We start from the raw sequence: 26,832 nt of genomic DNA on the forward strand, positions 1-26,832 counted from the left end.
CTAAGTGCGAACTAATGTTGCGTTCGGCTGGTGCTTTTCGAAATAATTACTTAGGCTTTGAAAATGAGAAATTACATTGATGTCTAAAGAAATCCGTCAGCGCACTGACTGTTTATGGATCGTCTAAAAAGTACAGCGACAAGAAACGGAGGAGTTGCAAGATGTGAAAACCATTGATCAACGTGTATAATAGCTCTTAGGTAGCTTTTAGGTTTGGACGTTTTGCGTCTGGTTGATGACTTTTTTTAAACAAGCCGGTTGTATCATTTTTAAAATTTTCTAAAATTCAATAAATTCTCAATTGTGAATGGAAAGCACTAAAATAAGCACCAGATGTTACTTTGTATCCCATTGTCAACATTACAGCTTTTAGGTTTGACAATCTTGCCATGTTTTAATTGAGCTGTTTTTTTTAAATTATTTTTTTGTTTTGAATAAATTCAATAGGTTCTCAACTGTGTGGTGGACAACACTATAATCTACTACGTATTAGATGCTCCATTGACAATACTACATCTTTTACATATGCACATTTTTCTGGGTTTAATTTTAGTATACCTTTATTACAAAAACAATTCAGTGACATGAACACTGCCAGTAGGAGAGCACAAAAGCCCAGAGGAGTCCCTATTGGCCATACCAGATATCATCTTTTGGTGGTGTGGAGGGCATTCCAATGAAGGCTGGCTCAGGATTGCAGTTACAGGGAGTCTAAAGAAACATTCAGGGAGAATCTGCTTAACAGTTCTGGTACCATAGTCTACTTGTACAAGCATTTTGTAATAATCTCTTTGTGTTCCTTTTCTTTGTCTAAATTTGTTAGATTGTTTGTCTTTTCTTTTGTAGAATTGTGGTCTTTATTTTTCTTGCTTTGTAAATACAATGTTTACCTTTAACTACCTATACTTGGTTATTGTCAACTGTCATATTGTACCATTATAAACTGTTTTCCCTTTTCAGTGCATCTGAAGTACGTGGTTTGCATTTATGCTAACCCGGATGTGCATCTCTGGGAAGACCAGTCAGTGTATTGGCCTTATATACGGTTTAGGGGTAACATCGTAATATGGGTTACTCACTGGGCATAGTGATAGAAGTACAGCTGCTCTGGGGCAGATGTTAGTTTCAGTTTCAAGATGGATTCTAGTATTATTTCATATAAGTAGGAATTGGTCATCCCAGATATTTAGATAGTTTCACTAACCAGATGGAGTAACCTTAGTTAGGGCTCCCTGGGATATATGTTAGTTTTGGTACCCAGACAAACATATTTTCCAAGTTAAAGTCACTTTTTCATGGTGTGAAAACATTATTTGCAAGATTCCTGGATGAGTAGCACCTTTACCTGCTAGGATAGAACGTCTTGGTGTCAGAGAACAATTGATGAATGCCTATCAGCAGTAGATAGTCTTGCTCTCCAGGGTAAAATCTTGCTACCCACTATTTCAGCATACCCCAGTCAATGTACGTGTACGCAATGCCATATTCAAACATCCACATTACAGGTTAATGGAGTCAGATAAACTTGTTTTCCTCCTTGCGACCACATCTAAATAAACTTGTTTTCTTCCCTGTGACTATGACTAAATTCTTACACCTTGTTTCTTGCCATCTTCAGGTCTTTAATGGCTTAACTGAGGGCTGTATGCCAAGGATTAGGGTGCTGTGTGTAAAAGAATAGATTTGTTTTCATTTCCTTATCTTAAAAAAATTGTGAAATCTGCCATCAGTGTCTTGAGAAAGTCCCTACCTATTTATTTCTTTCTGGCTGTGTCACTGGAACTGTTGTCAGGCTAACTTATGGCTAGGCTGCTCTGACTGCTCAGTGTTCTGCCCCTCTAATGTTTCTTTCAAGGTCAAAACTGCTCTCTGGAGCCAGACTTGGCCTAGTGGCCTACACTTACAATTAGCCTAAAATTCTGGAAACTTTTGCTTTCTTAGGTATCAGTCCAGTTATTTTGTTCTCTGTTAGTTGTGATCTTTAGCTGTCCCCTTAAGCTGGTAGTTAGCAATTCAGCTACTCGATTAGCTGAAAATTTAGCCTATTTCTTTTTGTCCAAAATTGTGTTTTCTCTCGGTATAGTTCACTCGTGTGTTCTCTAGCTCTTCATATTGAGATGGGAGTAAAACTTTCTCACTATACATAATTTAAAACCAACAAAAAAAATCTTACTAGAAGTGCATTTCTCAACTTCACATTTTAACTCCTGTAAATATGAGGTGCAGAGGAGTTAAGAGCATTCAGGGTAATCCCAGCGATAGCCCATTAAAGGTGCTGCTGCAGTGAGTTGTCAACCACAATCACTTGTCAGCACTAAATCTAAATCATCTGCTCACCACAGGAAAACAACGATTGGCTCACATTGATAAACTATTGGTTTATATCCCTGTCACAGACCACACATGCTGCCTATGTAATTAACAGTATTTCCATTTTCATTGTGTACATATGTGTAAATAAAGCGATTTGTCCACTGTAGCAACTACTGTTCTGGTAGTAAGTGATATCCAATCCTTCAATACAAGGTTCTCAGGCTTGGGTTTTTAAAGATATGTTAAGATTATTCTAAGAAAGTCATAGTTGTTTTTTTGTCCCAAGTTATTGAACTGTGTTTAGTACTGGTTGAAGGTGAGTATACATAATCACTTCAAATAAAAGATATATGCCGTAGTGAACTTGTTTTTAAAAAATATAGCATAAATTATATCTAAAATAAGTCACAGTTGTAAATTATTAAATTGTTCCCAAGTTATATTGAAAAATAAAATTATTTTGCAAGGGGCAAGGAGCAATGGAGAAGTCTGGACATCCTTTTTTATGAAAACATGTCATTTGGCAAAATCTCATTCTCATTTTCTCATTTTATGTTCTCTATGTTTTCCCTTCTTTATTATTATATTCCATTTATTTATACTTATATTGATGTCTCATTTTGTTTTACTATTGTTCCGTGAAGCACTTGGTGATATTTCCTGTGTACAAGAGGTGTAATTGTTACAGGGGGAACAGGAAGTGTGAACAGGAAGTTGCTCATTGTGTTTTTAATCTGCTGATTTCAGTTAAATTTAGTCAGAGTGTATGGTTTTTCAGTGGCTTTACTTGCCACCTACTGGGTAAGCATGCTTGTTAGAAAGTATATAAAGTTCACTAAAAGTTTAACAAAAGGAGTAACTGTTTTTATAGGACTGAATTACTGAGGTTTCCATTTGGGTCTCGTTTCGAGTGTATACAATGCGGTTAAAGACAGCAATTTTTGTAGCTGCTTATCTGGTACTTCTGATGGCTTCTATGGCTGCTGGAGAAGGTATGGTTTTATTAGTTGCATATTAGGGTCTTCTCGTGTCCATCCTTCATCACTTCCTCTCTCGCTTCTCTGAATTCTTTTTGGCTGAGTCTTTGTTACTATGACTCTAACCTGCCATATTGCTTTACATAGTACTATTGCATTTCCAGTTTCTCTATGCAAGGGTGTGTCTTAAGTGACTGTAATGTAGCCCCACAAAACAATTATCAGCATTCTATGACTATATGTGAGGGACTAACTCTGAGCATTTTCTTCTCCTAGATTCCTGTAAATATTATGCAAAGATGTTTGAGGCCAAAGAAATGGAGTGTTTCTTATCGAGGGATGGCCAAGATCCAGTGTGTAAGACAGGGGATGTGAGCAAAGAATACTGCCACATTGGAACGAGACAGCAGCATATGTGCATCAAGTGGCCAGTAACCGCATCCATCAAATGTTTGAACGAGACCTACTCGATGGAAATGGAAGGTGAGAACTTTATGATGCAAGGCGATGTGGAACAAAACGTAGTTTTGTATTTGTGTCTTCTACACTTCCATCACTTCGTAAACCAAGGAAAACTTACAATGCCTTTAAAATATAGTTTGACACATTAAGTGTGACAAATATTCAATAATAGAGGAAGTTGGGCAATGTATATTCAGTGTGGATGTCTTTCCTCTCAGCAGAAAAACAGCCACACTTGTGGAAGGCATGAGATGCAACTACCCCTCCTGCTTGTACCTTTCTCTTTTCAGCTTGTATTTTTCCATTAACAGAAATCTCACTGGATTATATTAATGAAACAAGTCTTTGCATACAGATACAATATCCACGCCACATTTTCCTGCACTTCCTTTATCTCTGTATCTGATTTTCTCCCGCTGATTATTCTCATTTTTCTCCTGTTGATCTGTTTCAGGAACTGACCAAGATTGCGCAGCCGACCAGGACAGTAAGTGTGTGCATGTGAAAAAGAGAGATCATGTTTGTGTGTATAACGCATGGTGCCGTACTTTGGTAGTCCCATTGCAATAAAGCTCTAGAGCTAAGAGCTATGGCTAATTTTAGTTGCTTTTAAATACTTTTTTATTTGTCTTTTGTTCATTTTTTGCTAGGCTGTGTTGCCTTTCAGTTTACCAGGCTATGTACGTGGCAGAAGATATAGTCTCCACTTCAGTTACATTTCATTGATGCACTTGGATGCTCCATAGCCAACAAGTCCCCCCAAATCAGCAAAACATGCAATAAACCAACATACACAATTAAGTCTTCTTGATATTGAGCTCATGCAGAAAGGAAGAAATAACTCAAAATGATTGGCTTTACATTGATAGGAAATGTAAATACTGCACTACCAAAATTACATTGAGGTGTGACTCAACACTATGCCTAAGGAAAGTCAAGTGTTTGATATTTCATGTCTCAGCTGAAATGTAGTGAAATCAAAGGCATAAAACATTACAGAAAAACAGCTAAATTATTTGGCATCCACCTTGCATGATCACATTACAGTTGTGCTCAAAAGTGTATAATATAACAGAAACACTGAGTCAGTGCCCGCCACATTTATTGCTATTCTCAGGTAATATGAACATATTTAAATTAAAATTCACTTCATTGTTTATCAAATGTTTTCTATGCTCAGCAATATATGAATTTTATAATTTTATTGTGATACCAGAGAAACAAAATGTTGAAGATAAAATATTTTTTTTATGGAAAAAGACATAATAATTATTGCCCTCCCCTCCTCCTCCTGCATTTAGTGCACCCTTTCTTTGCCAAGATGACTTTACTGTGTCTTCTCCTATAATGTTTGTTGAGGTGGGAGAACAAAGGATCTAAGACCTCCATTCAGAATCTCTCCAGACACAGCAGTCCTTAGTCTTTGGTTGTGGGTTCTCCTCTTCAGCTCACCCCACAGATTTTCAGTGGAGTTTATGTCAGGCCATAGCCATTAAAAAAGCTTGATTCTGTAGTCAATTAAGCATTTTTGTTGATTTGGAGACATGCTTTCGATCATTGTCCTACTGGAAGATCCAACCATGATCCAGTTTTAGCCTACTGGCAAGAAGCAGCCAGATTTTCATTTAAAATATCATCATACTTGATGTCCATGATGCGCCGTATCCTAACAAGGTTCCCATCCCCGAAACCTCACATACAGTGCTGTCCATCCATCCATTTTCTAACCGCTTAGTACAGGTCAGGGTCACGGTGGCAAGGGGGCAAGCAAAGCAGCCCAAACATCGCCCTCTCCCCAGCGACTTCCACCTACTCATCCCGGTGGATCCCCATGCAGTCCCCGGCCAGTCTTTAGATATAATCCCTCCAGCGTATCCTAGGTCTGTCCCTGGGTCTCCTCCCCAGTGGCTGTGCCCAGAACACCTCCAGAGGGAGGCATCCAGGAGGCATCCTTATCAGATTCCAGAACCACCTCAACTGACTCTTTTCAATGCGGAGGATCAGCGGTTCCACTTTGAGGCCCTCCTGAACAGCTGAGCTCCTCACCCTATCAAGGAGAGTAAGCCTGCCACCCTACGGAGAAACCCCATTTCGGCCGCTTGTGTTCATGATCTCACTTTTTTGGTCACTACCCATAGCTCATGACCATAGGTGAGAGTAGGGACAAAGATCGACTGGTAAATCAAGAGCTTTACCTTTCGGCTCAGTTCCTTCTTCACCACCACCATCTGATACAATGCTGCGGCTGCTGCACCTAGATGACCATTGATATCCAAATCCCTTTTTCCCTTACTTGTGAATGAGACCCCAAGATACTTGAACTCATCCACCTAGGGCAGTTGCTCCTCCCTTACTTGAAGGGGGCAAACCATATTTTTCTGGGAGAGGAACATAGCCACACACTTAGTGGTGCTGATCCTCATCCTGACCGCATCACACTCAGCTGCAAACCGCTCTAGTGCGCATTGAAGGTGATGATCACTGTTTGATGTTGCTAAGAGAACGACATCATCTGCAAACAACAGAGATGCCACTCGTATGTCCCCAAACTGGACACACTCCATACCTTGGCTGTGTCTTAAGATCCTGTCCATAAATACCACGAACAGGAGAGGAAACAAAGCGCACCCTTGTTGGAGTCCAACACCCACTTTGAACGAGCTTCAACAAACACAGCTTTCAAACACACAAATACAAACACAGCTTTCGCTTGTTTGTATTTGTACAAACACAGCTTTCGCTTCGAGTATACAGGGTCAGAATGGCACCCAACAATGAACTCAGCACCCTGTACTGTACCCTGTACTGTTCCATGGCCTGGACGAAACCTGCATTGTTCCTCCTGAATCTGAGGTTCAACTATCGGCTGAAGCCTCCTTTCCAGCACCTTGGCATAGACTTTCACTGCTGGAGTCCACCAACGGGTCCTTGGGTTGCCTCCAGGACATACGCCAACTAACTTTTGACCACAACCTCTAGCAGCCACTTCCACAATAGAGGTCCATTCAGACTCCATGTCCTCAACCTCCTCCAGGATACGGGAAAAGCTCTCTTGGAGTTGAGAGTTGAAATCATTTCGGATCGACTCTTCTGCCAGGCATTCCCAGCAGATGATCACTACACGTTTGGGCCTACCTAGACTGTCTGGCAGCTTCCCCAGCCATTTGATCCAACTCACCAGGAGATATAGACCATACAGTGCTTTGAAAAAGAATTTGCCTCCTTCCTGATTTCCTTTATTATTGCATATTGTTTCACTGAATGGATCTTTAGACAAAATGTAATATTAGACAAAGGGAACCTGAAGCAGTACCTGCTTTGAGGATACTACAGTAAGGAGGTAACACAGACCAAGACTCCTTTCTACATGCAGTCAGCCAAGACAAAGTCCAGTTCATAAGCATTATGCATATCTGTCCTTGCTGCAGTTGCTCAACCTGAAAATAGTATTGCTCTCTTAAAATAGTAACATTAACCTCTTAGCGCACACCACCTAGTGGTCGGCATGCCAACGTGCCTAGATTGTTCAACTCAGACATTCATTGGTCCTGCAACCAACGTATGAGTTGAAAACAGAAACGCTTTTAGTTTCATTAGTAGATGATACACGACAACTATGCCGAATACGGAGTTTCGCAGCAGCACCATTAACAAGCACGCCCTCCCTGCAGTCTCATCTTTAACTACACCCCCACCTATGACATAAAAAATATTGTCCATTATGTTATCTGGGCATTCATAAAAGTATTCTTGTCACAAGAGGCGGGGGGCACTACCTCTGGGTATCGTGTTGCATAATCCACTAGGACTAACGCAAAGCAATAGCCTCTGGCACTGTTCTAATGGCCCGACAAGGTCCATGCCAATTCTTTCGAAGAGGCCAATGGAAGTGGATGAAAAGGAGCTTTTGGTATGGTCGTTGGATTTACTTTTTGACATTTCGGGCACTCCACACACCACCGGCGGATGTCACGCCATATGCCTGGTCAATAAAATCGAGCCATTATATGGTTAAGTGTCTTGTCCTGCCCCAAATGACCTGCCAGTGGATTTTTGTGAGCCGCCTGAAAAACCATTTTCCGGCAGCTTTTTGGTAGTAAAAGTTGGGCGCTATCCTCGTTTGTATATGGGTCCCGACTCACCCGATACAACTTATCTTTAATAATGAGAAAATAGGAGTACGTCACTGCCCTCTGCTGGTCTAGAAGCAGACGTCGTCCTCTAAATGCCCTGAATTCCTCTCACAAACCGAGCCCTGCCACAATTCTTTCACCACTCAAAAATCATATTCTGTCATAGCAACAAGATAAACCCAACAATAGCCCTAAAATATGCCAATACAGCAGTGAAAATGCTGCTCACTGAATAACGCAATAAGACAATGTTTTCAAAAACTACACTATGTCATTCTACAGTCAATATCTGGGACTAAATATTGAATAAATATACAACCTTACCATTTGTGAATTATGCGCATTTGTGATGCCTGGGTACCTTCCAAAATAGCTGTGTGTAATACCTCACGTGTTGTTTACGGCGTTGTCACCCTTTTTAATACTGTCTTGCTTGATTGACAATTCATTTATTCAGTAGGTGACCATATAAGCTTTCTAACAATGTATAACATGTCTAATTTTGCTTTTGGAATAGCATTTTATAGCTCAGCATAACCGAAAGTTTTCTCATCGCATTCACATATGAATTCACTTTGTGGTAGCAGTAAAAGACACTGCACCTGACAAAACATTATGAAGAACTTTTCGTATTTTCTTGTAAAATACTATTATTATTGAGGACTTCTGAGCATAGATAAGCCATATGTTTGCTGATAGACCTAGCTGACATCATTTTCTGGAGTAAGAAGCGGAGCAAACTGTGTCATTGATTTACTGTCAAGGGATCAGCCCCAGCATACTTCCACAAGATATTCAAACCCTACATGCCAGCCAGATCCCTCCGTTCTGCTACCTCAGGACGCCTAGCACCTCCCCCTCTTCGCACCTGCACTTCCAGAACACGTCTCCTGTCTGTTCTGGCCCCACGATGGTGGAATGACCTCCCTGTGGAGGTCAGAACAGCTGAGACACTGACCCATTTCAAACGACGACTGAAGACTCACCTCTTCAGGCTGCACCTCTCCCCATCCCTCCCTACCCCCTGTAAATGACTGTAAGCTTAGGGTTGTAACTAGGCAGCTGTTTCGTAGGTGACTTATGTGCATTAACTGTCTTAACTACTGCTTGTATTTTTTCCATAGACTGCGTTGTTGCCATTCTCGTTGTTAGTGTTAATCAGTTTAACCTTCAGGGTTCATATCCACCTTTAGAAATTTATGAACTTGTGAACTTATGAACTTGTGGTCAAGGAGTTTTTGATCCAAGACATGTATAGTTTAACCTGCTGTATATTCATTATTGATTTTTTGCCTAGACAATTGCATTTGTGGCACTTTATTTCTTCCAAAATTATGAATATAAACTAATCTAAGTAATCTAAGTATTGCAAATGGTACAAATGTCTTGCTTCATTTAAGCCATTTTTCATGTCTCTGTGGTGTTCACATCTGGAGTTATAAAGCTTTAAATAGGGTACCTAAATGGGCAAGGATGGGCCAGATTTGGCATGTGTGCTAAGGGGTTAATAACCTTTGTGGTGAAATTACATTGCAGACAGTGCATTTGTTTGCTACTTGACTAATGCTACTTATGAATGAATTAATATTAAGGTACTAACTGTATGGTCCATTTGTACCACAGCATGTACCAGTTGTACCCACAACCCCCCACTCCCTGCTCAAACAACCCATCATTTGCATATGGACATGTCCTAGAAAGTGACAGCCATCATGACATGCATGTGCCCATTTTATTTATTTACTCATTTTTTTAGCATATGCCTTTCAAAATGTCTGTGTATGCTGCTGGTGCCTCTCATATGTTTGTGTTCTGTTGATTATGATGATGTAAGGCATTGAGAATGAGGGTATTCAGGGTTTCCCCCAGGAAAATAGTGAAGCGAGAAAGTGCCTTAGAGGGTAAGCAGTGGTGGTGTGATGCGGCCAGTATTCACATGGGATGCCTGAACCTGAAACACAATTGCAATTTTAAATTAAATGTGACCCATTAAATGGGTCAATATAGGATTATGGAGAGTGAGCCTGAGTCTGAGGTTTTGATTATTTCATGTTTGTGGAGACTCTCGTGAATTTAGTGGCTCAGCACATCCGCTATTAATAGCTGGGGGAAACCATGCATTTGTGCGTGTATTTGTATGTGTTTGTGTGTGACTGTGTTTATGATATACGGAATTCATTATATTCAGAATTTCATGTTTGTTTCAGGTCTGGACTGCACCAAGGAGTTCAGCTCAGACCCTGAAAACCCAACTGGTAAAGGTGTGTGTGTGCTTGCGTGTGTGCGCATTCTAGCCTGACGCTGTTAACCATGTGTGTGTCATATGACAGCATGTCGGTATTTGTGTGCATGTCAGATGGCAGATGTCTACGAGTGCGTTATTAGTGTGGTTAAAAGAGTATGTGAGTGTGAATAAACTTATCTGATTCTTTTCAGACCCTAGAAGCTTGGCGCCTGCAATCAAATCAGGTGAGATTTCTGGAAAAACGTGTACGTGTGTGTGTCTGTCTGTGACACAGAGACTGAGAGCACGAGTGAGTGCGAGAGGGAAAGAGTGTTTAAGAGAGCATGAGAATGAATGTGTGAACGTGATTTCAGTACGCTGTCCTATCCAGCCTTTGCACTGCAGTCCTATTAGCACACAAAAGTGAGCAATTAAACGCATCACACTATTTAGAGCAGGGCAGCCCAACCCTGTTCCTGGAGATCTACCATCCTGTAGGTTTTCACTTCAACCCAACAAAACATGCCTCATTCAAGAGCTCATTCTCTTTGAGGTGTTAATTGGTAGAATCTGGTGTGCGAAATTAAGGTTGAATAGAAGGCTTACAGAAGGATAGATCTCCAGGAACAGGGTTTAACAGCCCTGATTTAGAGTGAAATAGCCACTCATTGTGTGATTGCACCAGAAACCTGTGGTTCTGAACAGTGTGGTCTCATGGGGCCAGGGCTGAGCACCCCTCATAGCATGTTGAGACTCATCTTAGTCATATTGCTCATGGCATATTGAGACACAGCTTTGTCATATTGCTCATGGCATATTGGGACACAGCTTTGTCATATTACTCATGGCATATTGAGACACAGCTTTGTCATATTGCTCATGGCATATTGGGACACAGCTTTGTCATATTACTCATGGCATATTGGGACACAGCTTTGTCATATTGCTCATGGCATATTGGGATACAGCTTTGTCATATTGCTCATGGCATATTGGGATACAGCTTTGTCATATTGCTCATGGCATATTGGGACAAAGCTTTGTCATATTACTCATGGCATATTGGGACACAGCTTTGTCATGTTTCTCATCTGTAACACAGCTTTGCTTTTCCTTTCCTCAGGGTGGGCGAGGGTGCTCTGTGCCCTTTTCTTTGCTGTGCTACTGATCCCTGCATCTTGTGGTCTTCTCTGAAGTGTGAAATCAAGGGAGAACCTGTAGCTCAATGGACTGAAGAGGGGTATAGTGTTGTAGTCTGTATCTCCCGGTCACTTGTCTCCCCAGTACAGTCTCTGTGTCTGTGTTCCCTGAGCTGCTTCACTCCCCTGTATTTGTGTGATTTCACTATTCGGGTGGTTCCGGGTTTTCGTGGTTTCCCCCCCTTCCTTCCAGTCTCGTTTTTACTTACTTCCTGTTTATATCTAGTTTTACTAATTTCTACTAATCCTTACTAACTTATAGATTGTAAAGTACTAACCTCATTAATATACTAACATGTGAATATTACTAATGGACTAACACACACTAGTTTTGGGTTTTTGATAGTTTAGATCACTATACTAATACATTAACCATTCTCCCCTTTTCCATGCTTCGCTGTAGCTCCGCCCCTTTTCTTTCTAGCCTGCTCTAACGCTGAGTTCTGCAATTGCCTGCACCTGTCTCTTGCTCTGACTGCACCTCTCTCTCTCTGCACGCGTTTTTACCTGCTAAACCCAGGCCGTCTATTATCATTGTTGTCTATGTGATTCCAGTCCGCGTTTTGTCAGCCCCCTGTCATTTAATTAGTTATCCTAATGTTCTTCACCTGGATGTTGTTTGTTACTCTGCCCTCACTCACTTAACACCTCCTTGATTGTTACCTTCCCCAGTGTATAAATGTCAGTCTTTTCCACCAGCTCCCGGTCAGAACGTTGATCGAATTCATTGTGCCGATATTTAGTAAGCCTTTGTTTATCGAGATTCCTGAGACACCCCTTCTGTACGATTTCGAGTTTGCCTGCCCCTTTTGGTTTGTTTGCTTCTGGTTTGACCTTTGCTTTGCTTTGACTTCTCTTTTGCCTGTCCCTTTGTACCTTCGCCGCTCTGATCTCCTGGTTTTTGATTTTTTGCCTGTTTTTCACAATTCTTTTGGAAACTCGATTCGGCACCGTCCTTTCTCTGATTACCTGGCTTCTAACCTCGGACTTAATAAAGACAACGTTTTTTGGATTTCCCTGGTCTGCGTTTGGGTCCTTGCACAGAACATCACATATAGAACATGGGTGTCCAAAGGGTCACTGTGGATGCAGCTTTGTGCTGTATCCCAACAATAAAAGTGCTAGCGGGCAGTCCTTTTTTCTTGTGTCTGTTTACAAGCCAACTGGGCCTTATTCTGATTTCTTAAGGGAATTTGCTGAGTTTTTATCACACCTTGCAATTTCAGCAGATAAGGTCATAATTGTTGGTGATTTCAACATACATGTGGATAAAAAAGGTGACCCCCTAGGAACATCTTTTGCCTCTATTATTGATTCCATTGGTTTTGTACAGAATGTTTATGAGCCTACACACTACCGTGGCCATACCTTAGACATAGTTCTGTCCCATGGTATTAGTGTGGTAAATCTTACCATCGCACCTCATAACCCTATACTATCAGATCATTTCCTCATTACGTTTAATATTAAGGCATCCAATCCTCCTGTATCAGAGCCTAGACATTACTATAGCCGATCAGTAAACCCTGAGGTTATTCCAAAGTTTATAAATATGCTTCCGGAGTCATTCCTGTCCACAGAAGAAAAGACTGATGAAAATGCTGATGAAGCTGCACTGGACCAATTGACTAACCAGCTAACCCTTACCCTCAGGAACACTCTTGATGTTGTTGCCCCCCTTAAAAGAAGAAACCCTAGTCGAAAAAAGCACACTCCATGGTACAACGATACCACCCGGGCCCTGAAGCAGTCTACTAGAAAATTAGAGCGAAAATGGCGGTCAACAAAGCTAGAAGTATTTCATCTTGCATGGAAAAACAGCTTTCTTCAGTATAAGCAAGCTCTTGCTTATGCTAGATCTGCCTTTTTCTCAAAACTAATTGAACACAACAGACATAACCCAAAATTTCTATTTAGTACTGTGGATAAATTAACTAAAAAACAGTCATCAGAGTTTTCAACTTATCCCTCCAATCTTAGCAGCATTGACTTCATGAACTTTTTCGATCAGAAAATTGAGGCTATTAGAGACCAGATTTCCAAATTGTCTCCATCATGCACTATTCCTGTTCATGTTAATAAACAGCCCCGCACCTGGTTACAACAGGAAGATTTACAGACAGCGGTACTAAACTGTTTTACGCCCATTAGCATGGTCGAGTTATCCAAATTAGTTATGTCCTCAAAACCGACGACCTGTCTACTCGATCCTATTCCTTCAAATTGGATTAAAGAACTATTTCCGGTACTAGGCCAGCAAATACTAAAAGTCATTAACACATCCCTAGTCACAGGATACGTACCTGAGTCACTAAAAGTGGCAGTTATTAAGCCATTATTGAAGAAATCAAACCTAGAACCTGATCAATTGGAAACTTATTTCAAACCTTCCATTTCTATCAAAATTATTGGAGAAAATTGTTGCTAAGCAACTAAGTGCATACCTTAGCTCTAACAGTATCCTTGAAGTATTCCAATCAGGGTTTAGACCCCACCACAGCACAGAAACCGCACTTGTCAAGGTTACAAATGATTTACTACTGTCAGCCGGCCGTAACTCTGTGTCGGTTCTCGACCTGAGTGCAGCTTTTGACACAATTGATCATGAAATTCTACTGGACAGACTCCAGGCCTGTGTTGGACTTCATGGACAGGCACTCGCATGGTTTGGATCATATCTATGTGACAGGAAACAGTTTGTCAAATTAAAAAAAGAAAAGTCCAGCTTCTCAATAATGAAATACGGTATTCCACAAGGATCAGTACTAGGACCAGTACTCTTCTCGCTATATATGCTACTACTTGGCAATATTATCCGGGCACATGGCGTAGAGTTCCACTGTTATGCGGACGATACTCAGATTTATATTTCAATGAAACCTGGCGAAGCACTGCCGCTTTCACGGTTAGAGGCCTGTATTGTAGATATCAAGGTTTGGATGCTTTCAAATTTTCTGCTCTTAAATTCAGATAAGACTGAAATGTTGGTTTTAGGTCCCAAAATATTAAGGGAGAAATTGTTTACTCTCACCTTAAACTGTGATGGTTGTTTGGCTGAACCTAATATGGTCGTTAAAGACCTTGGTGTCACCATTGATCCTGATCTATCTTTTGACACCCATATAAAAAACATCCAGAATGGCCTTCTTTCAGCTACGCAACATAGGTAAAATTAGACATTTCCTGTCAGTTGGGGATGCTGAAAAATTGATCCATGCATTTGTTACGTCTAGGTCACATTACTGTAACGCCCTGCTTTCTGGCTGCCCTAATAACTCGTTAAAGAGTCTCCAGCTTGTGCAGAATGCAGCTGCTCGTATCTTGACCAGAACTAAGAAGTATGAGCACATTACACCAGTAATAACATTACATTACATTACATTTATTTGGCAGACGCTTTTATCCAAAGCAACATACAAAAAGTGCATTTCATGGTCACAGACAACTGCTAAACACAGGTTCAGTAAGGTACAATACTAATTTTGTACAGCTATTTCTAGCCAAGAACACAGTTTAGTTCACACAGTGAACACTATTCAGACATAACCTCTGCAAAGCCAACTAGGCAGAAGAATAAGCTACAGTATTAGGACAAATACAAATTACCAAAAAGTGCTGGGATGGGGCAACGTAACAAGTGTCATGAAAAAAAGGGGGGGGGGGGATTTAAAGTGAAATACACAGCGTGGTGGTGGTTAGTCTAGGTATAGTCTGAAGAGATGAGTCTTCAGGCCACGGCGGAAGATGGGTAGTGAGGGGGAAGTTCGGAGAGGGACGGGAAGATCGTTCCACCACTGGGGAGCTAGGGTGGAGAAGCTCTGTGATCCCTTTGGGCGGGTGGGAGGGGTTACAAGGCGACTAGCGTCACTTCACTGGCTACCCATTAAGCATAGGATAGATTTCAAGGTTTTGCTCCTGACTTTTAAAGCTCTGCATGGATGTGCACCCGTGTACATATCTAACCTGCTCCTACCTTATAAGCCCATAAGGTCACTCCGATCCCAAGACGCAGGCTACTTGGTAGTCCCAAGAATTTCCAAAAACCTTTTCTCCTACAGGGCCCCACTACTGTGGAACCAGCTTCCAAAATTTATAAAGGAGTCAGACTCAGTCTCAATATTTAAATCTAGATTAGAAACGCACCTCTATGCTCAGGCTTATAATCAGTTGTAGTCTGGAGACAGGGTGCGAGAAGCCTGTAGTTATAGAGCTTTGTAGGTGGCAATCCTTTCCTTACTGTCACTTGTCAATCAGCTGTGAACCGACTTTACATGGGCTGGCTCTTGATAGGCAGGTATGGTTGTCCCCTTCATGACTGCATGGGCTCTCCATCCCTGTCCTAGTAGCTATGCAGCCATATACTACTTCTGGCGGGGTCCCCCCAATACATACTACTGCCAGTTTACCCACTGTCTGCTATATTGCAAATTCCCTAATTGCCGTTTCTACCCTCTTCCCCACGCTGCAGGCGGGGCTCTTGCCCTGACCCTCGAGAGTGCTTTGAGAGTCATCTGGTCTCCCTTACCTCTGCGGTCCAGCCCCTCTTTCATCATTGCCTCCACCCTGCCCACATCTGTCGCCACCTGCTGTTCCCATCACCGCCACCTGGCCCCACCCATCATCTGAGCCACATCATAAACCTTATAAAACTGACTGACATGCTGGTCACCAGTCGGCACCTGAGCCGACCAGAGGAATTCAATATTTAAAATTGTAAAATATATTTAAATATATTCAAATTTCAGTGTTTCTTAACATAATTTAACATAACATAATTTTTGGCCAGGGTTGACAGCCCTAATATACTGATGTGTTTGCTGGCCCTTAGGGCTTATCTTTGGTACTGTAAGTGGAATACTATACAAGTGACAACAATACACTGAATCACTATTGCAACATTGGTATTAGTATAGTATTCCAACTCATTAGCATTAGGGTAAAATTTATTTTCCTCAACTATGTATGGAACACATAAAGGCCTTGGATTTGAATTAGGTGGACAAAGTGGACAAATTACCATTATGACATATGTTTCTATACCCCAAAAATGCACATTTCAGCATCAGCTCAACAAGAAAAATCACAGTTACATTGATATTGACTGTAACATAATGCAAATTTCAAATGGCCTCGTTTTAAAAGTAGTTTGGTTTTAAAGCACTTAGAATCTGGCCTCTTCCTATATTTATGATCTTCACCCCTATTACGTGACCTCCAACCAATTTTTGTTTTATGTTCCTTGGTGTCGGTTAAAGCTGAAGGTGGACTGGGCCTTTGCGGCGGCAGCCCCGAGGCTGTTTAACAGCCTGCCACTCTTCATTGGGTCTTCACCCTGAATTAACACATTTAAATATCGTTTGAAATCCCATCTTGCTTTTAACCCCACGTAAGGTCTGTGAATGTTCTTGTGTGTTATTACATTGTTTTGTTTTGCCTTTCAAATTATGTTTGTTTTGCACATGTATTAGTTGTGTTGCATTTTGGTTGATGGTGGTCATTTGGAATGAGTTTTAAAAATAAACTTGACCTTACCCTACCTGACCTGTCTGTAAAAAGTCTTGTCTGTCTCTAGGCAGTGCTCTAAAAACCATGCCAATAAGCCAGAATGGCTGACTTACTTTACAATGGTTAAGCAAAGAAGTGCTAGGAGGTGTAATTTTAATAATAAGAATAAAGCTATAAATCCAATCCATATCCATTCCCTGACCCTCAATACATCTCCACTCCCAGCTGAAAACCAAAAATCCCTGTAAACAAAATACGGTCAGGTCATTTAGTCCCCTCAATTGCCTGTTTTGATAAAAACCAGTTTAACTTGGTGTAATTTCTGATAAACCTGACTGTTTGGTACTTTTGAATGAAAGTGCATTATTTAAACTACTTGAGGGAGCCCATAATCCATTCATCTTCATTTGATTTGTGTTTCCCTGTGATTCAGGGATTTACAAAGCTTCAGCCAATAAATTCAAATCCTTTATATCCTTCATATATGCTGTAGTTTGACAAGATATTCTAACTGTCAGAATTGTGGGGATAAAAACTTGAATTGAAACCATTCCTCTGACACTTCAGAAATACATTCTGCTCACCATGCAGTAGCATGGAACTAAGCTGAGGTGATGCAACAGAATGCATGCTTAAAATTCTAGACCTGGACCTTTTGAAGAAACACACAGATTATTTTCTGTTTATTATTATTTATTTATTTTTACATTTTTCACAGAAACAAAAAAGCAGAAAACATAAACATGAACAAACATAAAAAGGGGGAAAGAATATGTGCATGCAAGGTAAAAAAAAGGGACTTGTAAAAGGTCATTCCCATTGAAGAAATGAACTCACAAAGCAATCATCACAGCCATATCAACAAAAGAAGACTAACATAAATAAATAATGTGTAATGAAGATGATACATTTAAAAAGTAAATAAAGGAGAGAGTGAATTGATTAAGGTACGGAATTGATAGGTTATTGTGATAGGAAGTAGATTTTGGGCAATTTTTTTTGAAGGTGACAAGACAACTGCAGACCTGCCAACCTTAGGAAAATATTTTGTACCACAATAGACAGTGTAACGCTTAGTTCACATGCTTTCGCACCACTTCGCTTTGCACGCACACACAAGTCTTTATTCATAATTCTAGTTTTGACTGTTAAAGTGATCAGGCAAAATTGTATAATTTGACCTGATTCTAAAATATCACTTGCACTGCACTGGGCTATATTATGATATACTTCCAAGTCAAAAGTTTGAGTATACCTGCTTAAAACAATTTTTTCATGATTAATATTTCATTATATGATATGTGTGCTTATACAAACTGATAACCATAAGTGAATTGCATTAAATTATTTAATAAAAATGGAAATAATTTATTTTGTATATTGTGACATATGTTTTCATTTTCAGGTATTTACAGAAACTTATGATATAATGTAAAAAAAAAAAAACTTATGTTGCGATGTAAAACACTGTCAATTATGAATAAAACCTAATTTCTGTTCATGATTTCCATTTTTATTTAATAATTAAATAATTGAATCAGCTTATATATAGGCACACGTCATATAGGCCTAATGGGAAAAAAAAGTATTCAATTGAAAAATTATCTCGGAATGAAGGCTTTTGTAACTAGAGGTTTAGCTAAATTATTACCTGAAGCTCCTTGGTGGCTAATGTCAAAATCATAATTGCACAATGTGCAGAATGCATTGTGCGGAAGTTTTGAGGGGCGGAGGCACAGCCATTGCTCCTGATATTTTGCGAGGAACTTCTGGGGGGCATGGACTCGCTTCTTTTTAACAGGTCTGCTGCTCTCTCTCTCTCTGTCTCTCCTTGTTAGTATCCTTGTCATCTGACGTCATGATAATTTTCTAACTGCAAGGCTGGTCAGGTGACTGACTGCAGTAATAGGATTTATTTGGTACGTTAGCAGTCTATAGTCTAACACCTTTGCAATGTTCACTTTGCTCCGACAGAGCGTGCGCAGTTCAAAGTCTGAACAGGGACTCTCCGTAGCGTTTGAGTTACTGCAGCTAAATTACTCCATCAGTTATTCACACGTCTCGTAACGAGGCTAAATCGCATGCGATCTACTGCTATGGCTAACTATATACACAATTTTTTTTTTACCGTTTTATATGTTAACATTACGGTCACATTTTTGTGCTTGATTATTACTCCCCACTTCCCATTTTACCTCAGCAATGCAGCGTTACGCCTCGGTGGATAATAAAGTACCGCTGCGTATCAGTGGATGTTGAGTGGGTCGGGGAGGGGTTACAGAAGCACAAGGTCGTAGCATCTGTTAACCAATTAATACAAAACAATGTACGGTATTGTTTTGTATTAATTGGTTGTTTTTCGTAATTAAATTACAATAATTTTTTTTTTATTTTGCGTAGTTTCACCTGGCATTTCGTACCTGCGTATTTTGACCAAAAATTGAGTGGTTGGTACACAAAATGCGTGCAGGTTGGCAGGTCTGCAATTGCAGTTCTTCAGATGCTGGGGCAAACAGTTCCAAGGTCCTCTATGGGAAATTGTAAATTGGCATAATCAAGTCTTTGAAAAGTTTATCAAAGACAATGTAGATTATATAGATTAACCAGGCAATTTGCTTCAGTGTTTTTCCCATCCTCTTAACTTCTTGACAACAGGAGGTGCCACTTGGTGACAGAAGTGTCCTGTGCTGTATCTGAATACAACTCTTCAATTGCCATGTGTTTTGCTTCTCTTATCACACCCTGAGGCAGAGAAGACTTCAGTACCTGTAAATGTGATTTCATCTCCTTTCCATTTCTCTAACGATTCACAGTGGCAGTGAATCACATCTTGTCCCACAGCACCCACTCTCTAGCCTCCTTCCTTCAGGCATGACCCCCAGCTCTCAAACTTTCCACCTACAAACATTACAGCCCTCAGCCCACCTCCATCCGCCTTTACCACCATGGTCCCATGAAGAAAGGGGTTTATCAGAAATAATTGACATTATACCCTAAAAACATAGCTTAACCCCCTGCTTGTTTTTTTGGAATAACCACACCCTGTGCCCCACGTCAAAACTATTAAACTGTGCCAGAGGCAAGGCCCACCCAAGTAATCCAGTTGTCAGGGAATTTGCCCTTTTAAGGTAAAATCCGGTATTTTGCACTTGGTCAGAGCATCTTCAAAAATTAAAGATTAGATCTAATTAAAATGTACAGTGAATGTAAATCACAGATTTATGACTGGGCCTTTGTCTGTGGAAACTGGGGGTAGTGACTGAATATCTGTGCCTCTGTTTAAATTGGGGGCAATGACTATGAATGTGTGTATCTGCGCTGATGGGGCGCAGTGATTTTGAATATATGTTTCTGTGTGCAGATTGGGGGGAGCGATGCTGGCTGGACTTTGGGGTACATGCTGAATCTCACAAACATGATCCCAGCCGAAGGCTCAGACACCCCCCCCCCCCTACCCTACGCCGGCTATGTCACCATCATGGCCCTTTTCAGCCTACTGTTGACTGCGCTTCTACTGCTCGCGTGCAAACTGTTCAGCCAGACGGCCTGCACGGCACAAACAGATCACCTGACTCACTCTCTCTTCCTCCCTTGTGCTCTCTCTCTCTTGCTCGTTCTCTCTCTTGCGACCTTGTGCTCTCTCTCTCTTGCTCGTTCTCTCTCTCTTGCTCGCTTGTTCTCTTGCTCTGTGTCTCTCACTCAGCAGAATATCAACCACTTTCAGAGGCACACCGGTTGGGAAATGCTGGTTTAAACAACCTGTTAGGGAGCTTTATTAGAGGCAAACAAGGAACAGCGTACTTTCCACACACGGTAACGTATCGTGCCCTCAAATGAAAATGAAAGTAAACACCAAAAAAAAAAAAAAGTTCACATAAGTGATGCCCTGCTGTTGCACTGGGCAATCAGTTGCAGATTCTGGCTTCCCACAGCACAACACAACACAGCTGTACTGAAAAGGGAGGAAGATTTTATAGCTGTATGTTTTAAATGTGCTGAAAGGCAATAAAATACATTGGTAATTATATAATTTGCATGCATTGCCTTTTAGAGATTTAGGACTGATTCAAAATTTAGCATTACCCAGTCAAAACAGACCTAAATTGTATATAGGCCAATACAGTTACCTCACAACTGAGGATAGAGCTGTGTTTTTAAAGAGAGATCTTATCTAAATCTACTGCAGCCATTGTTTGTTTTACTCTGTCACTTGAAGTCACTTGGAGCTGTGATGAACAAGACCATCTTTCGGTGTAATGTTCATGACGTGAGGTGTCTATGACAACTGGGACTGGTGTTTTCTGGTGGCGTGATGAGTGGGTGCGGTAAAGGAGCTTATACAGGAAACTTGTATTACTGAGGTTTACATTTGGATCCCGTTTCGAGTGTGTACAATGGCGTTAGCAATTTTTGTGACTGCAATCCTGATGGTTTCTATGATTGCTGGAGAAGGTATGGTTTTATTGATTATGTATTCGGCTTTTTGTATATGTGTGTGAGTGTGCGTGTGTGTGTGTGTGTGTGTGTGTACTGATGCCCATCCTTCATCACCTCCTGACTTGTTAATCTGAATCCTTGTTGACTCTTTTACAAAAAAAAGTATTTCCAATATATAAAATTATTTTATCAAAATTTTTTATGCTTGAACTTGAAGAGTCATTGAATTTGGTGCTTTGGTGAGTTTCAGTCTAATGATATTTTTGACTACAAAGGCAAACAATAGTTTCTGTAGCCCCACAGAAAAGCCCATGGGCATGCTCAGGCATGTATTCCAGTCTCAGTGTAGCAAACAGTAAAAAGCAGAAAAGCAATATCAAAGATGGCACTTCTAGCAAATTACCGGTAGAAGAAAACAAAAAACCTTCAGTGTCATACCTCCTGTCCTCAGATTAGGCCTACATCAGACTATTGCGCAGCCACATGTTTGCATGTTTATGGATGGCAAGTAAATGTGTTAATTTTATGCACTCAATCCTTTGTTCGGATTGATGTTCTACAGAAAGAGTCTTGTCTCTCTGCAGTCAGTAGCCAGCTCATCCTGACTGCCGAATTTTACAGCTTTTTTTCTGGAAGTTGCTCTCAGATAATACTGACGGCATGACTCATGTTTATTATGACTTGCCTATCAGCCATGGATATTAGCAGCTCAGCTTGTGGGTGCAATCAGGTCATTTGAGATTCTTTTAATCTGAACAGTTAACCCTAAACAGAAGAGAGTCAATCAAAACAATGGATGATTAAATTAAATGTAGAGAGCAAAATTCAGTTTACAACTGGCAAGAACAGCTGCCCAGCCCTACCTTTCTCACAGGTGCTAAATCTAACCTTGCCTATTTTTGTTTATATACAGTGGGCTCCAGAATTATTGGCACCCTTAATAAAAATGAAGAAAAAAGGCTGCATGTAATAAAGATAATAATCTGTATGTTATGTTCAAACATATGGGAAAACTATATACTTTTATTTCAATACATTTACTCTAATGCTTCAATGTTTTTTTTTATTAAGTAATCTAATTGTTTCTGAAAACCTTAGGTGCCATAATTATTGCCACCCCTAACAATTATTGTAAGTAAAATCAAACAAAATGAAATTGGCAATACAATTTTACTTAATTTAGTTCATCTCAGTCTAAAGGAACTGTATTGTGTCATTCCATCACTTCAAGTTTCACTAGAGAATAAAAATGAGGTAACAAGCATACAAAATTCTTTGTCATCCATCAGCATGGGAAAAGACAAATAACTGTCAATTCAGAAGAGACCAATGGTAATTTACCATCACAAGTCTGGTAATGGGTACAAAAAAAGACAAATGGTTAAACATACCACTTGTGCAGGGTGTCCCCACAGACGGTGAGGAAGATGGTGAGATAGGCCATTAATAACCCAAGAATCACTGTTTAAGAATTGCAGAGATTGGTTTGTTTCTTGCGGTCAGTCTTAAAAAAAAAAAACATAAAATGGCACCTCCATACCAACTAACTCTTTGGAAGGGTAGCACGAAGACAGCCCTTACTGAGCACAAAAAACAAAACCAAGAATCTGGGGCTTGCCAAACCTCATTGGAATTCTGACTGGAAGAGAGTGCTATTGTCAGATGAGACCAAAATTGAACGTTTTGGTCATACACACCAACGACATGTTTGGTGGCAAAAGAGGAATGCATACAGGAGAAGCACCTCATACCTTCTGTCAAATATGGAGGTGGGTCATTGATATTTTGGAGATGTTTTGCTGGCAGTGTTCCTGGGACACTATTTTATATCAATGGCACAATGAATTCAACAAAGTACCAGGAAATTCTGGCAGAAAATTTGGTCGTCTCTGCTAAGAAGCTGAGAGTTGGTCATAGGTACATTGTCCAGCAGGACAATGACTCCAAGCATATATCAAAATCTAAACAAAAATGCTTAAGTGAAATCAACAGCCATGTTTTCCAATGGCAATCTCAGTCTCCAGACTTAAATTCCATCAAATTTAATGTTTTTTTTTTTTCCACGCAATTTGACTGCGTTCATGTTTATAAATAAATTGTACCTATTCTAGTTGTATCTGGTTTCATTGGTTTGCTGTCTTGTGGATGTGCAATATCACAGCCCAAAAGTTGTGAAATTCTGACGTAATTCAATATTTAAAATTGTAAAATATATTTAAATATATTCAAATTTCTGTGTTTCTTAGAAGGAATATCCTAACATAATTTTGACAGGGTTGGCAGCACTAATATACCATTGTGTTTGCTGGCCCTTAGGGCTTATCTTTGGTACTGTAAGTGGAATACTATACAAGTGACAACAATACACTGAATCACTATTGCAACATTGGTATTAGTATAGTATTCCAGCTCATTAGCATTAGGGTAAAATTTATTTTCCTCAACTATGTATGGAACACATAAAGGCCTTGGATTTGAATTAGGTGGACAAAGTGGAAAAATTACCATTATGACATATGTTTCTATACCCCAAAATGCACATTTCAGCATCAGCTCAACAAGAAAAATCACACAGTTACACTGATATTGACTGTAACATAATGCAAATTTCAAATGGCCTCGTTTTAAAAGTAGTTTGGTTTTAAAGCACTTAGAATCTGGCCTCTTCCTATATTTATGATCTTCACCCCTATTACGTGACCGCCATCCAATTTTTGTTTTATGTTCCTTGGTCTCGGTTAAAGCTGAAGGTGGACTGGGCCTTCGTGGCGGCAGCCCCGAGGCTGTTTAACAGCCTGCCACTCTTCATTGGGTCTTCACCCTGAATTAACACATTTAAATATCATTTGAAATCCCATCTTGCTTTTAACTCCACATAAGGTCTGTGTACATTCTTGTGTGTTATTACATTGTTTTGTTTTGACTTTTAAATTATGTTTGTTTTGCACATGTATTAGTTGCATTGCATTTTGGTTGATGGTGGTCATTTGGAATGAGTTTTAAAAATAAACTTGACCTTACCTCACCTGACCTGTCTGTATAAAGTCTTGTCTGTCTCTAGGCAGTGCTCTAAAGACCATGCCAATAAGCCAGAATGGCTGACTTACTTTACAAAGGTTAAGCAAAGTGCTAGGAGGTGTAATTTTAATAAGAATAAAGCTATAAATCCAATCCAAATCCATTCCCTGACCCTCAATACATCTCCACTCCCAGCTGAAAACCAAAAATCCCTGTAAACAAAATACAGTCAGGTCATTTAGTCCCCTCAATTGCCTGTTTTGATAAAAAAGTTTAACTTGGTGTAATTTCTGATAAACCTGACTGTTTGGTACTTTTGAATGAAAGTGCATTATTTAAACTACTCTCTGTCTCTCCTTGTTAGTATCCTCGTCATCTGACGTCATGATAATTTTCTAACTGCAAGGCTGGTCAGGTGACTGGCTGCAATAATAGGATTTATTTGGTACGTTAGCAGTCTATAGTCTAACACCCAGAGACTGTAAAAAATATTGCAATGTTCACTTTGCTCCGACAGAGCGTGCGCAGTTCAAAGTCTGAACAGGGACTCTCCGTAGTTACTGCAGCTAAGTTACTCATTCAGTTATTCACACGTCTCGTAACGAGGCTAAATCGCATGCGAGCTACTGCTACGGCTAACTATATAGACCATTTTTTTTTACCGTTTTATATGTTAACATTACGGTCACAGTTTTGTGCTTGATTATTACTCCCCACTTCCCATTTTACCTCAGCAATGCAGCATTACGCCTCGGTGGAAAATAAAGTACCGCTGCGTATCAGTGGATGTTGAGTGGGTCGGGGAGGGGTTACAGAACCACATGCACAAGGTCGTAGCATCTGGTTCAAAACCAATTAATACAAAACAATGTACGGTATAGTTTTGTATTAATTGGTTGTTTTTCGTAATTAAATTACAATAATTTATTTTATTTATTTTATTTTTTTGCGTAGTTTCACCTGGCATTTCGTACCTGCGTATTTTGACCAAAATTGAGTGGTTGGTACACAAAATGCGTGCAGGTTGGCAGGTCTGAAATTGCAGTTCTTCAGATGCTGGGGCAAACAGTTCCAAGGTCCTCTATAGGAAATTGTAAATTGGCATAATCAAGTCTTTGAAAAGTTTATCAAAGACAATGTAGATTATATAGATTAACCAGGCAATTTGCTTCAGTGTTCTTCCCATCCTCTTAACTTCTTGACAACAGGAGGTGCCACTTGGTGACAGAAGTGTCCTGTGCTGTATCTGAATACAACTCTTCAATTGCCATGTGTTTTGCTTCTCTTATCACACCCTGAGGCAGAGAAGACTTCAGTACCTGTAAATGTGATTTCATCTCCTTTCCATTTCTCTAACGTTTCACAGTGGCAGTGAATCACATCTTGTCCCACAGCAACCACTCTCTAGCCTCCTTCCTTCAGACACGACCCCCAGCTCTCAAACTTTACACCTACAAACATTACAGCCCTCAGCCCACCTCCATCCGCCTTTACCACCATGGTCCCATGAAGAAAGGGGTTTATCAGAAATAATTGGCATATGCCCTAAAAACATAGCTTAACCCCCTGCTTGTTTTTTTGGAATAACCACACCCTGTGCCCCACGTCAAAACTATTAAACTGTGCCAGAGGCAAGGCCCACCCAAGTAATCCAGTTGTCAGGGAATTTGCCCTTTTAAGGTAAAATCCGGTATTTTGCACTTGGTCAGAGCATCTTCAAAAATTAAAGATTAGATCTAATTAAAATGTACAGTGAATGTAAATCACAGATTTATGACTGGGCCTTTGTCTGTGGAAACTGGGGGTAGTGACTGAATATCTGTGCCTCTGTTTAAATTGGGGGCAATGACTATGAATGTGTGTATCTGCGCTGATGGGGCGCAGTGATTTTGAATATATGTTTCTGTGTGCAGATTGGGGGGAGCGATGCTGGCTGGACTTTGGGGTACATGCTGAATCTCACAAACATGATCCCAGCCGAAGCCTCAGACACCCCCCACCCCACGCCGGCTATGTCACCATCATGGCCCTTTTCAGCCTACTGTTGACTGCGCTTCTACTGCTCGCGTGCAAACTGTTCAGCCAGACGGCCTGCACGGCACAAACAGATCACCTGACTCACTCTCTCTTCCTCCCTTGTGCTCTCTCTCTCTTGCTCGTTCTCTCTCTTCCTCCCTTGTGCTCTCTCTCTCTTGCTCGTTCTCTCTCTTGCTCGCTTGTTCTCTTGCTCTGTGTCTCTCACTCAGCAGAATATCAACCACTTTCAGAGGCACACCGGTTGGGAAACGCTGGTTTAAACAACCTGTTAGGGAGCTTTATTAGAGGCAAACAAGGAACAGTATACTTTCCACACATGGTAACGTATCGTGCCCTCAAATGAAAATGAAAGTAAACACCAAAAAAAAAAAAAATTTTAACATAAGTGATGCCCTGCTGTTGCACTGGGCAATCAGTTGCAGATTCTGGCTTCCTACAGCACATCACAACACAGCTGTACTGAAAAGCAACACCACCAAATGTGCATCAGGTAGCCAGCAACTGCATCCATTACATATATGTATGAA

The 26,832-nt window shown here is 40.4% G+C and overlaps 1 protein-coding gene across 3 annotated transcripts in view; it reads left to right on the forward strand.

Moving 5' to 3' along the window:
• The window catches only part of entpd1 (ectonucleoside triphosphate diphosphohydrolase 1), a 74,756-nt gene extending 53,993 nt beyond the window's left edge, over positions 1-20,763 (forward strand). For all 3 annotated transcript variants that reach the window (XM_064321223.1, XM_064321222.1, XM_064321224.1), the window contains exon 10: positions 20,175-20,763. In XM_064321223.1, the coding sequence (XP_064177293.1) occupies positions 20,175-20,567 (393 nt within the window). In that variant the 3' untranslated portion in view covers positions 20,568-20,763. The remainder of the gene's footprint in view (positions 1-20,174) is intronic.
• Positions 20,764-26,832: the final 6,069 nt, after the last annotated feature.

The sequence above is a fragment of the Anguilla rostrata genome, chromosome 2, assembly GCF_018555375.3.
Source record: "Anguilla rostrata isolate EN2019 chromosome 2, ASM1855537v3, whole genome shotgun sequence".
Classification (NCBI taxonomy): domain Eukaryota; kingdom Metazoa; phylum Chordata; class Actinopteri; order Anguilliformes; family Anguillidae; genus Anguilla; species Anguilla rostrata.